Source organism: Macaca mulatta, chromosome 11, assembly GCF_049350105.2.
Source record: "Macaca mulatta isolate MMU2019108-1 chromosome 11, T2T-MMU8v2.0, whole genome shotgun sequence".
Lineage (NCBI taxonomy): Eukaryota > Metazoa > Chordata > Mammalia > Primates > Cercopithecidae > Macaca > Macaca mulatta.
The window spans coordinates 32,011,301-32,027,294 of NC_133416.1; the positions used below are offsets into that span (position 1 = coordinate 32,011,301).

Genomic DNA, 15,994 nt, shown 5'->3' on the forward strand with positions numbered 1-15,994 from the left:
CTGTGTGCGAGGCCTACGGCCATCATGAGAGGTTATGTTTAACACACTTGACCGAGATGACGGTCTGTGGGGAATCCCCAGTCTCCTTAATTAGCTGGGAAAAAGTCAAGAAAAACCCTTTCCGATATACCCATTCAGGCTCCACTATATGTGCTCCTGCAGATCAGTTACAATACAGCAGGCACGCCAAACCGTGAGCTAAGGTCAGATAATAATAAAACAAACCTCATACTCAACCCCAAATATTTCATGCAGCTGTTGAGCATGGTGCTTTTCAAGTCTTTAGATACACGTCTTACAAGAAAAGATTTTCTAGACTAAAATCTGATTAAACGGAATTGCTAACTTTTTGCAGTTTTATTCATTTAGATAATAGATACTGAGTGGCAAATTGAGACAATAAATAAATAAAATTTAGGTAATAAATATTGACTGGGCAAGTTCCTAGTGATAGAAGTATGGCAGTGAACAAGACACAAAAAAATATTTGTCCTCATGGGGCTCATGCCCTGGTTGGCAGAAATAGGCATTAAGTAAAATAACCAAACTATATAGTATTTTAGAACTTGAAGTTTAAGTGAAGGGAGTTAAAAAGTAAAAGGAAGATAAAGAAAGGAGTAGAGAGTATATGACTACCTTTTAAATAGGATGGTTAAAGTAGGCCTTACTAACAAGGTGAAATTTGAGCTCAAGTTTATGTAACTAATTGGCATGCCAGAGTTTCTTGAGGATGGTTATTTACATGATCCTTGCTTTATAAAATTCATTTACAACAAGATGTATCAGATGGTTACTTTAAAATAAGGTGTTTGGGGGGAAAGAATACCTTCTTCAAAAAATGATGCAGAGAAAACTGGATAAGCACATGCAAAAGAATGAAGTTGGATCCCTACTTCACTGCACACCCAAAGATTAACTCAAAATGAATCAATGACCTAAATATAAAAGCTAACACCACAAAACTCTTAGAAGAAAACAGTCGTAAATCTTGATGACCTTGAATTTGGCCATGCATTTTTAGATTTGACAGTAAAAGCATGATAGAAAAAGAAAAGCATTGCTAAACTGGATTTCACAAAACTTAAAAACTTTTGGTCAGGCATGGTGGCTCATGCCTGTAATCCCAGCACTTTGGGAGGCCATGGCAGGTGGGTCACCTGAGGTCTGGAGTTCAAGACCAGCTTGGCCAACATAGCAAAACCCTGTCTCTACTAAAAATATAAAAAATGAGCTGAGCGTGGTGGCAGGTGCCTGTAATCCCAGCTACTCAGGAGGCTGAGGCAGGAGAATCGCTTGAACCTGAGAGGCAGACATTGCAGTGAACTGAGATCGTGCCATTGCACTCCAGTCTAGGCAACAAGGGCGAAACTCCATCTCAAAAAACAAAAAAAATTAAAAACTTGTGTGCATCAAAGGACATTATCAAGAATGTAAAAGGCCAAGCTATGGAATGATAGACAGTATTTGCAAATCAAATATCTTTTAGGGATTTAATATCCTGAATATATAAATAACTCTTACAACTCAACAACAAAAAGACAACCCAATTAAAAAGTGGGCAAAGGACCTAAATAGACATTTCTCCAGAGAAGATATAATGAGGATGACCAATAAACATGTGAAAGGATGCTCAACTTCATTGATCATTAAGGAAATGCAAATCACAACAACAATAAGTTACCTCTTCAGACTCAGTAGGATAGCTTTAATTAAAATAACAAAAGATAAATAACAAATGTTGGTTGGGATGCAGAGAAATATGAGCTCTTGTACATTGCTGGAGGGAATGCAACACGGTGCAGCCACTATGGAAGTTTGTCATTTCTTCAAAAAGTTAAAAGTTGAATTACTTTATGACTCAGTAATTCCACTCCTAGTTATATGCTCTAGAGAAATGAAAATATATATCCACAAAGAAACTTGTACACAAATATGTACAGTAGTGTTATTTTTAGTAGTCCAAAAAGAAAAAAAAAAAACATTGAAAGTAGGAAAACATTGAATGTCCATCTATGAATAAATGGATAAGCAAATTGTGGTATATGCTAAAGGTATTAAATATTCTGGTACATTTACTTAAATTACTTGAATATAAGTTAAAAACATTTGAAAAACAGCAGATGTAAAAAGATCACTTTAATCTTCTTGTTATTTCTTAAAGCAGAAAATACGATTCTCATGTGAAAGATGCCCTCCCCATACCAAAAAGACGCAGCTTCCTTATCCTCAAAGATGAGAAATATAACCGGAGAAAATCATGTACAGACCTTGTTAAAGTAACTCTTATCTTCTAAGCTTCCCCACATAATTTAGTTATACCTTCACTATTTACTATTCTTTGTCCAATCCAATTTATAAGTAACAGACTTCAACTGCTTCTTTGACTCTTTAATTCTTTATGAGGGCACCTGTGACATGTAAAACTTGTATTAAATAAATGTGTATGTTTTTGCCCATTTATCTTATGTCAATTTAATTATTGAACATACGCAGGACTCTAAGTGGATGGAGGTGGAGTTTTTCTGCCCCTACATTACATACAATGGAATATGACTCAGCCATGAGAAGGAACAGCGTGCTACAACTTCAGTGAATGTCAAGAATATGGTGCTAAGTGAAAGAAGCCAGACATAGAAGATCACATGTTTTATTACTCCTGTAAACAAAAAATAAAATTGTAAGGCCTTCAGCCATCTGAACGGACCCCTCCTCTTGCTCAAGGGGTTTCCAGAGTTACCTGAAAATCTAGTTCAGGCCATGATGAAAGAGCGGGTTGGACATACCTCATTATACCCCACCAGCACTAACATCAACATAGACTTCATAAGAAACATTTACAGTCTATTCTCTCTAAAGCCTGCTACTTGGAGGCTTCATCTGCATGGTAAAAACAAGGTCTCTACAACCCTCTATTGTAACCCAGGCATTCCTTTCTTTTTACATTTTATTATTATTATTATTATTATTATTATTTTGAGACAGACTTCGCTCTGTCACCCAGGCTGGAGTGCAATGGTGTGATCTCGGCTCACTGCAACCTCCACCTCCTGGGTTCAAGAGATTCTTCCACCTTAGCCTGACAAGTAGCTAGAACTACATGCCCGGCTAATTTTTGTTTTTTTAGTAGAGATGGGGTTTCGCCATGTTGGCCAGGCTGGTCTTGAACTCCTGGCCTCAAGTTTTCTGCTTGCCTCGGCCTCCCAAAGTGCTGGGGTTACAGGCATCAGGGACCGTGCCTGGCCTCAGGCATTCCTTTCTATTGATAATAACTCTTTCAACAAATTGCCAATCAGAAAATTTTTAAAGCTACCTATGACCTGGACGTGCCTCCACCCTTCAAGTTGTTCTGCCCTTCCATATCGAGCCAATGTATGTTTTACATGGATGATTGATGTCTCAGGTCTCCCTAAAATGTACAAAAGCGAGCTGTACCCCTACCACATAGGGCACTTGTAGTCAGGACCTCCTGAGGCTGTGTCACAGGTGTGTCCTTCACCTTGGCAAAATAAACTTTCTAAATTGGCTGAGGCCAGTCTCAGACATTTTGGGGTCACCCTCCTTTTATATTCTATACCCAGAATAGGCAAATTAATAGAGACAGAAAGCAAATTAAAGGTTATCAGGGGATGGAGGAGGGGAAAGCTGAGAGTGATTACTTAATAAGTATGCGGTTGTTTTATGGGGTAATGAAAAAGCTTTGAAACTAGAAAGTGCTGGCAGTTGTATAACACTGTAAATACACTAAATGCCACTAAATTGTACTCTTTAAAATAGTTAATTGTATGTTATATAACTTTCACTTCAATTTTTAAAAGGTGTTTTAATCATGCAAATTTTTTTCATTCAATTTTCAGGACTGTCCTTATGTTTTATGTTTAAATTTCAGTTCTGTATTCATTCCAGACTTTTACCTATTTGCAGTATTTCATCATTTTTTATACTTTATTGAGGTAAAGTTACCATACAACAAATTCACCCATTTTAAGTATATATTTTGGTGAGTTTCACTACCACAGTCATATTTTAAAAAGCATAAAACACCTCAAAATATTATTTCAAGTTATAGTCAACCTCCAACCCCACATGTGTTCTGTCATTACGCCTTTTTTAGAATTTCATATGAATGGAATCATATAGGGTATTTAGTTTGTTTTTATGCTGCTATGAAGAAATACCCAAGACTAGGTAATTTATAAAGAAAACAGGTTTAATTGACTCACAGTTCTGCATGGCTGGGGAGGTCTCAGGAAATTTATAATCATAGTGGAAGGTGAAGAGGAAGCAGGGACCTTGGGCAGCAGGAGACAGAATGAGTGCTGAGCAAAGGGAGAAAAACCCCTTATAAAACCAAAAGATCTCATGAGAACTCTCTCACTATCACAAGAACAGCATGTGGGTAACTGCCCCCATGAGTCAATTATCTCTCACAGGGTCCCTCCCATGACATGTGGGGATTATGGGGACTATAATGCAAGATGAGATTTGGGTGAGGACACAGCCAAACCATATCATATAGCATACACTCTTATATGTCTGGTTTCTTTCATTTAGCACCATGTTCATTCATGTCCGTCCACATTGTTTTATGTATTCGTAGTTTGTTCCTTAAAATTTCTGAATAATTGATGACACTGAGTTTGTCCAATTGCATGTTAGGTCATTGGATTTTTCCCAATTTGTCTGATATTATAAATAAAGCTGTATGAATATTCACGGACAAGATATTCATGTGGACATGTTTTCATTTCTTTTCAGTAGGTGGAAATGGATAGATCTGTTTAATTTTATGTTTAACTTTTTAAGAAACTTCCAAATTTTTCCAAAGTGTCTGTATCATTTTTTATTCCCATCAGTAATGTATGAGGATTCCAGTTGCTCCACATTGGCCAATACTCAGTGTTGGGAATCTTTTCAATGATAGTCATTATAGTGAGAGTATAATGGTATCTCTTTGTGGATTTAATTTGAAGTTCCCTAATGACTAATGATGCTGAGCATCTTTTCATGTATTTGTTAAAAAATTTTGCATATCTTCTTCTGTGAAGTGTCCACTTGAATCTTTTCTCCATTTTAGTTTTTGTCTTCTTATTATTGCGTTTTAAGAGCACTTCAAATATTCCAGATACAAGGCCTTTGTAGATTTATGCTTTACAAATATTTTCTCCCAATTTGTGGCTTGCCTCTTCATTTAATTCACATTATCTTTTGATGAAAAGAATATTTAATTTTGAAGATGTCCAATTTATCAACTTTTTCTTTTACAGTTTTCACATTAAATGTTCTAAGAAATATTTGCTTAAGTCAAATTCACAAAGATTTTCTCCTTTTCTTTTAGAAATTATGGTGTAATTTACTTTTTTGTTTAGGGCTATGATCCACTTAGAATTAATTTCTGTATACTGTATAATGTAAGGATTAAGATTCATATTTTTTCCTTACAGATATTCAGTTACATTTTTAAAAGACCATTTTTTCTCCATTGAATTACTTTGATAACTATGTCAAAAATCAGTTGATCCCATTAGTGTGGATTTAGCCCTGAATTCTCAATTCTATTCCATTTCCTATTGACATTAAAAAAAAAAATGAGTTTGGTCACACACTCCTGTTTCTTCGCATATCTAGTAATCTTTGGTTAAACTGGGTGTTGCATGTCATACATTGTAGGGACCCTAGATTCTATTTTGTTCTTCTGAAATTGTTGGTTTTCCTGTTTGAATACATTTGATGAGCCTCCATAGACTCAAACTGGAAAATCTGTTTCTCTGCAGAATGCTGAAATTATTACTCAGTTCTTTTCTTCTTTTGCCTGGATTTCTGGGGATCTCTCTTGTGCCAACATGGCTTTGTGATCAGTCAATGATTTGGGCAGAGGTTATACATGGATAACTCATGCCAGTGAATTTCCCAATCTCTGCTGCTCAACTTGTGTATGTGCTGAAGAATGCATACAAACTTGCAGCAAATAAGTCTCCCAGAGCTTTTAATTTTGCTTGTGCATATGTCGTTTAACAGCCATGAATGCATGGAGAGTATATTACCTCTGCTCTTCTATATTTCTCTTGCTTCCAAAACTTTCCCTTAAATTTTTGCTGCCCTGTTTCTTTCCCAAATCAAATTTTTCCAAAATTGTAAAACTTTCCAAAGTTTACCAGCCAATTCCAACCAGTAAACTTATGGATTTTTACTGCTAGATCTGACAGGATGGAGAGAACTCACCTTCAGGTAAAAGCATCTTATCCAATGGAGTAGCAGTTTTTCATAAGTAAACATTTTCAAGTTTTTTGCTGAAATGATTTGTCTGTGTCACCACCCAAATCTCATCTTGAATTGTAGTTCCCATAATTCCCACATGTTGTGCGGACCAAGTGGAGGACCAATGGTTTCCCCCATTCTGCTCTTTGTGATAGTGAGGTAGTTCTCACTAGATATGATGGTTTTATAAGGGACTTTCCCCTTCACTGGACACTCATTATTCTCTCTCCTGCCGCCTTGTGAAGAAGGACATGTTTGCTTCCCCTTCTGCCCTGACTGTAAGTTTCCTAAGGCCTCCCCAGCCCTGTATAACTGTGAGCTAACTAAACCTCTTTCCTTTATAAATTATTCAGTCTCAGGTATGTCCTTATAGCAGCATGAGAATGAACTAGAATATTTGCCTTTGGCCTTTGGTCATTTTTGAAATAGTGGTATTTAATAATTTTGTAGTTTTATACTTTTGGGGGAGGTAGTGGGAGAAATGACCCAACTACCTCTGGCATTCATTTATGAAAGTAGAGTCTTAACCACGTTTTAAGCATTTATAAATAGGTTATTTACCACAATTTCATTTATCATTATATTAAATCAAATAAATTACTTTGAAAATTAGCCAACCACAGCAGTAACTTCTCATTTACAAACATCAAGCTTCAGATCAATACAGGGTTAGTAGAAACAGTCAAAAAATCTATAAAGTGGCCATGGTATATTATTACCAGCTACAAAACATTTAAATACACAAAGAGAGGAGATTCAATGTACACCCAGACCACCTGCACAAAAAAGAACATTATGGGCATAGAATATCTGTCTTCAAATGCAGAGTTCATTCTATTTTTGAAAAAATTACCTTAAAGGCTGCTAAGCAGTGCAGGCTCAATAAGGCCATCACAACTGCCAGAAGGATGGTGGCTAAGTTCCGCATGTCCCATATGGTCTCCACCAAAGGAATACTGCCGACCTGCCAGTCATAGCACAGGGTCACAGGTGCAAGCAGAAGCCACACGTTGAACGCTAAGAGGTAGGAATAGGTGAGGAATCTATAAAGAGAAGAAGAATCACTGAAACACTGCTCCAGAACCATGATATTCTGTAAGCATTCAGTCACCATAATTTTATTAAATAGCATTTCTACCCAGTCAATGTTATCTTGGAGGAGAAGACAATGGAAGATGGAAAGCCATTTACTCATTTATTTATTAAATTGATAGATTTGGGATATATCTAATAGGTTCTAGCCACTCTGAGGTGCTGACCTTTTAATGGTAAACAAATACAGATACAGTTTCCATGACATATATTTTAAAATTATCATACAAATAAATATATTACAACCAGAAATAAATGCTATGAAGGAAATGTCTGACAAAAGCACATGACAGAAATGTCACTGTTTCAGACATGATTCCTTCAATAAGAGACATTTGAACTGTCCCTTCTTAATAGTGCCCAGAATCCCGCAGTAGATTTGAAAATATTTCATCATTTTTATAATACACTGATCTATATTGAGTTATTTCAAAAAATCAAAGTATTTGTGGTATGGAGCTAATACCTCTTACTCACACACTGAGGGGCCAGGACTTGGTAGGAGGGAAACTGCAGGTGTCCTTGATGATAAGGACAGCCAGGTGGACAGAGGGACAATGGATGGAGGAGGTGTTATGCCTGTTTCCTGGCTGCAACTAGGCACTAAGGTAAAGTGGAAGGCATTCTACTTGTTTGCCTCATTTTGGGGATAGAGAAAATTGAATTTATTTAAATTCATTCATTCAATACATTCATTAAGCAGTGTTCTAGACCCTTGAGAACTGCACATAGCAACTTTGTTGAATCTAGGAGACGATCAAACTCTAGCATTGCCTCAGCATAAGGCTGTGTCCCTGGGATGACCCCAGCCTCTCATTAAAATGCTTACCTGAGAAATGCTGTCAGGAGAATTTATTCTTTGCTCTAGTCAACACCTAACAACAGGCCCCCAACATCCTTTTCTTACAGCATTTACAAAAATGTGCTTACGACTGTGGATACTTATCTCTTACAACACAGAAGCATCTCCGTCAAGGACCCGAGAGCCATTTCTATGAAATGTAATCATCAGGAAGGACAGGCCTCTGTCTCCCAATCTCTGGGAGCACAGAATTTTAACTTTGGTAACTGTCAGCCAGCGGACACAGCTGGCCTCATCGCATCTACAGGGATCAACGCTCTATAAGTCTTCACCTCTCTGACTCTACTGAGCCCCACACTCCACCCACTCCCTCACCCTCCCTTTGAAAGGCCCAGTCACCTCTGCAAAAATCAGAATGAAGCTCTGCTCCTTCCCCTACTGTCAGTAGTGATGAAGTGAAATCTGTGTTCACCACTTCAGCACATATCTGACTGTGTTTGTCAGCTTACTTGGAATTAAACAGAAGAATTAGATGAATTCCTTGTCCTCAAGGAATGTATAATCCAATAGTGAAAATAGGACACACTGAATTAAACAGGCAGAAGGAAACAGATGAACACCATAAGAGTACAGAGTGTGAAGAGAGGTTCTCCCTCATTTGTCAGGCTTTTTTAGAGGGAATCTTGGATTTGCGAAGACATTAGATGAGATAATTTCCAAGTTACTTTCTAGTGCGAAGCATCAGTTGACCCTGAATTCCTGTCAACAAATAGCTACTGGTTTAAAGCACCTCAGTTCTCTCCTCCCCTCCCCTCTTACTGTTTGAAGGTCAGTGGTGGAAAGGAAAATCATCCACAGCCATCAGGCTGCAGAGCAGGAGGCAGATTATTTACTGCTCAGACTCTCAAACCCCAACAAAGACATGGGTTGAAAGAGGCATGGCTGGCCGGGCGCGGTGGCTCAAGCCTGTAATCCCAGCACTTTGGGAGGCCGAGAGGGGTGGATTACGAGGTCAGGAGATCGAGACCATCCTGGCTAACACGGTGAAACCCCCTCTCTACTAAAAAATACAAAAAACTAGCTGGGTGAGGTGGCGGGCGCCTGTAGTCCCAGCTACTTGGGAGGCTGAGGCAGGAGAATGGCATGAACCCGGGAGGCGGAGCTTGCAGTGAGCCGAGATCCGGCCACTGCACTCCAGCCTGGGCGACAGAGCGAGACTCCGTCTTAAAAAAAAAAAAAAAAAAAAGAAAGAGGCATGGCTATTTCAACCATGCTCAACCCTTTCCCCTCTGTTAATTTTTAACTAAAAGGTAATATACAAATAGAATAGTATACACTGAAAGTTTGATAAAGTTCAGGCTTTGCTATTTAACAGCAACAAAAAAAAAATGACCAAAAAAAAAAAATGCTGTTTATCTTTTAGGCTTGGACCTGCGAAATTGTTGCCTGAGAATGCCATCTCCACAGAAAAGTGATTGAATCATTTTGGGCTTCTTTTTTCACAGAGCTTTCAGGCTGATGTCATCTACTTTTCAGGCCACTAAAGGTTCTCTATGACTTAGTTTTTCAGGTAAGTAGTGAACATTCAAACTTAGAAGAAAAAGTTGGGTAGCTCTGCCTCTCAGTCACATCCCAGCTCTTAAAATGACTTTAAAACTATTATCCCCTTTTTGAGGAAATAATAGATCTAGGCATGATCATCAATGGCAATGATCATCAATGACTGCTTAACTTATTAGGTGAAAAGCCAGTGAGGTCCTTTATTTATAATAGTTAAATCAGGCTAATCCAGGTGCCTAGAACTGACTAATCAACTTTAACATCACTGAAAGGGAAATGAACAGCCTGATGTCCTCCTTATGGAAATACACACCATGCTTACGAAGTCAAAAGAAAAAACAAAATCAAACCTGAACTAATCAAGTCCTAAATCTAATTGTCAGTTTATAGCAAAGACAGGAAACAACAGAACATGCCGCATCACACCACAGGGATGCAGTGTGCAAAATCCAGACTGTGGGAAACAAAGGGCCCAGATTCTTAAACAAGTACCTTGTAATTATGGGAAGAGAAGGAGGGAAAGGACATCTGCAAATTAAAGGAAACTTCAGAGACACATCAAGCAAAGTGCAGATTTTGTTTAGATGCTAATCCAAACAAACCTCTATTAAAAATAACCACTTAGGACACAATCAGAATAAACTGAAATACTGATTGGATAGAGAGAGAATTGGCTGGGGACAATCACTATTAAAGTGTGATAATAGTACTGTGGTAATTTTTTTTAAGAGTACTTGTATTTTAAAATATATATACTAACATACACACATATGAAATAAAATGATGTCTGGGATTTGCTTTAAAATAATTGACTAAGAGGAAGGGAAAGTAAGTAGGTGGGATATGGATGAAACAAGATGACCAGGAGTTATTATTATTGAGACTAGAAGATGGCATGCATGTGGGGTACTTCATGCCACTTTCTCTACTTTTTAACTAGGGCAAAAGGCAATAGAATTGCAATAGTAACACTTTCTTATCTTATTTCCTCCCTATGGCTTGACTATGGAACATTCGGAACTGCTATGCAGAATGTATTATTTAATTTTGAGTTTACGTTTTGGCCTTGCTCTGCAAGTTGACCTCAGTTCTTTATGTCTTCTAGATGTGCAATACTGTATTGACAAAAAACAAATATAACAAAAATTTTTTTAAGTTATAATCTCAACATAGTTATTTACATATTACCAAAAGAAAAATGCTTTCACGATGGTTCACACCTGTAATCCCAGCACTTCGGGAGGCCAAGGTGGGTGGATCACGAGGTCAAGAGATCAAGACCATCCTGGCCAACATGGTGAAACCCCTTCTCTACTAAAAATACAAAAATTAGGCGGGTGTGGTGGTGCACACCTGTATTCCCAGCTATTTGGGAGGATGAGGCAGGAGAATCACTTGAACCTGGGAGGCGGAGGGTGCAGTGAGCTGGGCATGGTACCTCATGCCTGTAATCTCAGCACCTTGGGAGCCCTAGCTGGGAGGACTGCTTGAGCCCCAGAATTTGAGATAAGCCTAGGCAACACACCAAGGCCTCATCTCTACAAAAAAGTTTTTTAAAGAAAGCTTAGCTGTGTGTGGTGGCACACACCTGTAGTCCCAGCTACTCCAGAGGCTGAGATGGATCACTTTAGCCAGGGAGGTCAAGGCTGGAGTGAGCAGTGATTGTGCCACTGCATTGCAGCCTGGAGCAACAGAGCAAGATCCTGTTTCAAAATGAAACAAAACAAAATGAGAGAGAAAATAAAAACCCCACAAAAGAACAACAACGACAAACAAAGAAGCCATTTGGAATCACTCCAAAAGCTAATTACACTGGAGGAAGGGGGTGGAGGGGATAGTTCAGCTAGCTGTCCAACGGCTACAGTATTTCTTTTTAATTCTTTCACGGTGAATTACGTTGAAGCAAATCATCTTATTTCTGCTATAATTTCAGAAGCAAAATAATCTGTCGAATATCTCTGCCCTGCTGTGTTATCTTTTTTAAAGCAAGTGCAAAACCAAAATGATTTTACCAATTTTCTACCACAAATTCTGTGAACAGAAGGAAAGTCACAAGAATATCTTGCCAACAAAATGGAATATACAGCACAGAAAGCCAGGAATTCAGCTTAAACAATTCAGTCATGCATTTTCATTGATAAGCCAGAAAAGAGTAAAGAGGTTTAGTGGCCGAAAAACATGAAAGGGAAAGGCAAGCTGAAGCTGAGACTGTGGGGAAAATGGCATTCATCAAATTGCACCTAACAAAACTGTGTGGCTCTTCACATCTAAATCTTCATTTTTATCGAGAAAAAAATCAAAGCGTTTTAAGTGCAAGCATATACATAAATTCTGTTCTTTGCCTCAGCAAAAACCTATCTGGCTAAGAAATAACATGAGCCTAACATATTTCTTTGCCCTAGAAAGACGTCTGTGATAGGTACATATGAAAAAATCAGGTACTGCAAGCAGAAATATACAGTTCTTGCTTGCTTTACATAAAAAAGTTATTGCTCATAGGATCTTTCTTTTACTTTTGCCTACAAAATCTTTTATCATTTTATAAATACAGGACATTGGGTCCACTGTACACACTCACCTCCTCTTAGGAAGGGCATTTGCCAACTGTCAATATACCACTGGTGAGGAGCACCCCACCCAGGCCAGACTCTACTGATACCGCTGACACAGGAGGCGGACAGGGAAGTGCTGGGTAGAGAAGGGCAGGGTCCCTAGCTAGGGCTCCACCCTCAGGCTTGTGCTCATGGACCTAAGTGAGAACAGGCACTCCTGTTTTTGTGCCAAAATGTTGCATTTTCCAAAACCACTCTGGCCCACCATGATCCCTATCTTGTGCCCATAAAACCCCGAGACCCTAGCGAGCACAGATACAAATGGCTGGACATAGAGAGGAGCAGAAGAGCACACCAACAGACCCCAGCAGACACTGGCAGGACTTCGATGGTGGAATGACATGGAATTCAGCTGGGGGCGATTGGCCAGACTCTAGGGGAAGACCACCTTCCCACTCCATCTCCCTTCTGGATCCCCATCCATGTCATCCATGTCACTGAGAGCTACTTCTACCACTCAATAAAACCTTTCAACCCATCCTCCAAGCCCACATGTGATCTGATTTTTCTGGTACACTAGGGCAAGAACCCAGGATATAGAAAGCCCTCTGTCCTGGCGATAAGGCAGAGAGTCTAATTGAGCTGATTAACACAAGCCGCCTGCAGACGGCAAAGCTGAAAGAGCACATGGTAACACACACCCACCAGGGCTTCAGCAGCTGTATACACTCAACCTTAGATGCTGCCATGGGGTTGGTGCCAAAAATGCTCCCCATGACCTGCTGGTCTGCATGCTTCTGCTAAGGGTTTGAGCAGCGGGGCACCTAAGAAGCGAGCCACTCCCCCTATCACACACCCTGCGAGGGGGATAAGGGAACTCCCATTTCGCAGCTAGGTTTTGGTGATCTGTCCTGCTCCCTCCCAGACTCTTGCCTGTTTTCATCTTCATAACTCCTGAATTACTATTGATGTTTCAAAGGGTCTCTGCCTCACTGTGCCCTAGCCATGACAGGCCTACACAGGCATTACCTGGTAATTACTGTCTTTAGCATCTTCTTCCCCTGCCCATAACCTTCTCCAGAACTATCCAAAGAAAGCTACTTCCTGCACTACCGTCCTCAATGCACAGGGAAACTTCACTTCAATTCATCAAACATTGAGTAATTATTCTGTGTGCCTTTCTAGGTGCTAAAGGGTAGTATGATCTAGCCTCTGCCTTCTACAAGAGCATTTTCACTGCATTGCTGGTGAGAACACACACATGTTACATGGTTGACAACAGTGTAATATAAATATCAAACTGCGACGGAGTTCTAAGAAATGATAGATTAATGAGAAATGGAAGATGAAGGGAAGACATCCTAGAATCTCCACAGAATTTAATTAAGTATGTGGAGAGATGGGAGATAGTCCAGGCAGGGCCACCCAAGAGTAATAGCTTCAAATTGTAAATACACATGTCATTTTTAAAGAACAGTTATGAGTACAGGATTAGAAATTGTATAATATAAAAATGATAAAAATTACTACCAGTAGAAAGTCTAAAATAAAAAAAATCATGTCAAGTATCAGTGAGGATGTGGAGCAACTAGAACTTTGAAACACTACTGTAAATTGATTAAACCACTTTGCAGAACCATAGGCAGTTTCATGAAAGCAAAATAAATGCATATTTCATGAACTAGCAATTCTACTCCTAAGTAATTCCACCCAAACAGCACCGGACACATGTGTTTACCAAAAAACATTTAGAAGATTGTTCATAGCAGGACTTTTCTTAATAGCGCCAAACTGGATACAACTCACATATCCATCTACGATAAAATGCATACATACATTATGGAATATCCATGTGATAGAAATCAATTCAGCAATGAGAATGAATGCAACAACACGGAGGAACCTCATAATGGTAATGTGGAACAAGCACAGAAGACACAAAAGAAAAGGAAATCAACAAAAACCATCTACAGACAAGGATATATGACTGGAAGAAGGACCTGAGCTCCAGGAAACAAGGCTGGCACTAGAAAGCCACAGACAGTCCCCAGTGGAATGGATCATGTAAAAGCAAGCAAAGTAGATGCCAGATAAGTGCTGTGCCCCCCATGGGGCATTCCAGGGCCGAGACCCATCAGTAGTACTGAACACTTGCTGCTTAGCACCTGGGACCCATAGAGATAGGGAGACTATTTCCAAATACCCAACGAAAGAAGAAAACAGAGCCAAGCAATTCTGACCAGCTTCTCATTGTGTTCTGTTGGAGTTCTTCTGGCTTGTAAGGATGAATGGTCCAATTAATCCAGCTCAATTAAAGGTAGAGACTATTTTGAAAATTCCCAGAAGAGATGTATGGCGAGATCATGGCAGACAGGAGGCAGGACTAGATGTGGCTGCGGACAGAGCAGCGAGGGGGGCTCGCATTGTGAATTTTAGCTCCAGATTGATTGCAAGAACAAATCAGCAATCCCAAGAGGACCCACAGACCCTCTTAAGAAAGAGGACTGCTCCTTTAGGACCCGGGAGACCCCCCACAAAACTGTGAGTGCCCCAACAGTGGAAGTGTTTGGAAAGGGAGACCCTCCTCTCGCAAACACATCCCCCCAACAGGAGAAGCTGAAGGTCTGTTTGTGGGAGAAGTTTCCGACTTACCCGGAGCTGAGTCAATTTGGAGAGCCAAGAGAAATACTGGGGTAGAGGAAGCAACAGAAGGGCCCTGGGAGTTCGCGGGGTCCCCTGGCAGGCCATTCCTGTCTGGCACCACAGGGATCCAACGGGAGAGAAGCAGGAGGTAAAACTACACAGAGAGAAGGAAATCTCTAGCTGAAATCTGTAACAATTTGAATGCGGTGAGAAGCCTCCTTGCCAGAACTCGGGGGAGGGTGAGAATCCGATGTACAGACTCCACAGGCTGGAGAAGAACCAAGCCCTCTTCTTACGCAGCTGGGAGGCAGATAGCCTTGTATCACTCTCCGACTGGAAACGGTCTGAGGGTTGTTGAGGGGAGCACGGTGGGAGAGAGACCTGCCTTCGGTTTGTGTGGGAGCTGGGTGAGGCCTGTAACTGCCGGCTTTCCCAACTTCCCTGACAGCCTGCATGACTCAGCAAAGGCGGCCATAATCCTAGGTACACAACTCCAGCGACCCGGGAATCTCACCCCCAGCCCCTACAGCAGCCTCAGCAAGACCCACCCAAGGAGAGTCTGAGCTTAGACACACCTAGCCCTGCCCCCACCTGCTGGTCCTTCCCTACCCATCCTGGTAGCAAAAGACAAAGGGCATATACTCTTGGGAGTTCTAGGGTCCTGCCCACCGTCAGTCCCTCCCTATACTACCACAGATGATGCTCTCTGGAAAGTGCCACCACCTGGCAGGAGGCCAACCAGCACAAAAATAGAGCATTAAACCACCAAAGCTAAGAACCCTCATGGAGCCCATTGCACACCCCAGTCACCTCTACCAGAACAGACACTGGTATCCATGGCTGAGAGACCCACAGATGGCTCATATCACAGGACTCTGTGTAGACAACCCCTGGTATCGGCCCAGAGCCTGGTAGATTCACTGGGTGGCTAGATCCAGAAGAGAGACAATAATCACTGCAGTTTGGCTCACAGGAAGCCACATCCATAGGAAAACGGGGAGAGTACTACACCAAGGGAATACACCGTGGGACAAAAGAATCTGAACCACAGCCTTCAGTCCTAGATTTTCCCTCTGATGGAGCCTACTCA

General features: G+C 40.4%; 1 protein-coding gene across 5 annotated transcripts in view; it reads right to left on the minus strand.

Moving 5' to 3' along the window:
• Positions 1–15,994, minus strand: part of TMTC1 (transmembrane O-mannosyltransferase targeting cadherins 1) — a 285,978-nt gene that overhangs the window by 125,985 nt on the left and 143,999 nt on the right. For all 5 annotated transcript variants that reach the window (XM_077953180.1, XM_001101625.5, XM_015151352.3 and 2 more), the window contains one exon: positions 7,109–7,298. In XM_077953180.1, coding sequence (XP_077809306.1) covers positions 7,109–7,298 — 190 coding nt within the window. The remainder of the gene's footprint in view (positions 1–7,108; positions 7,299–15,994) is intronic.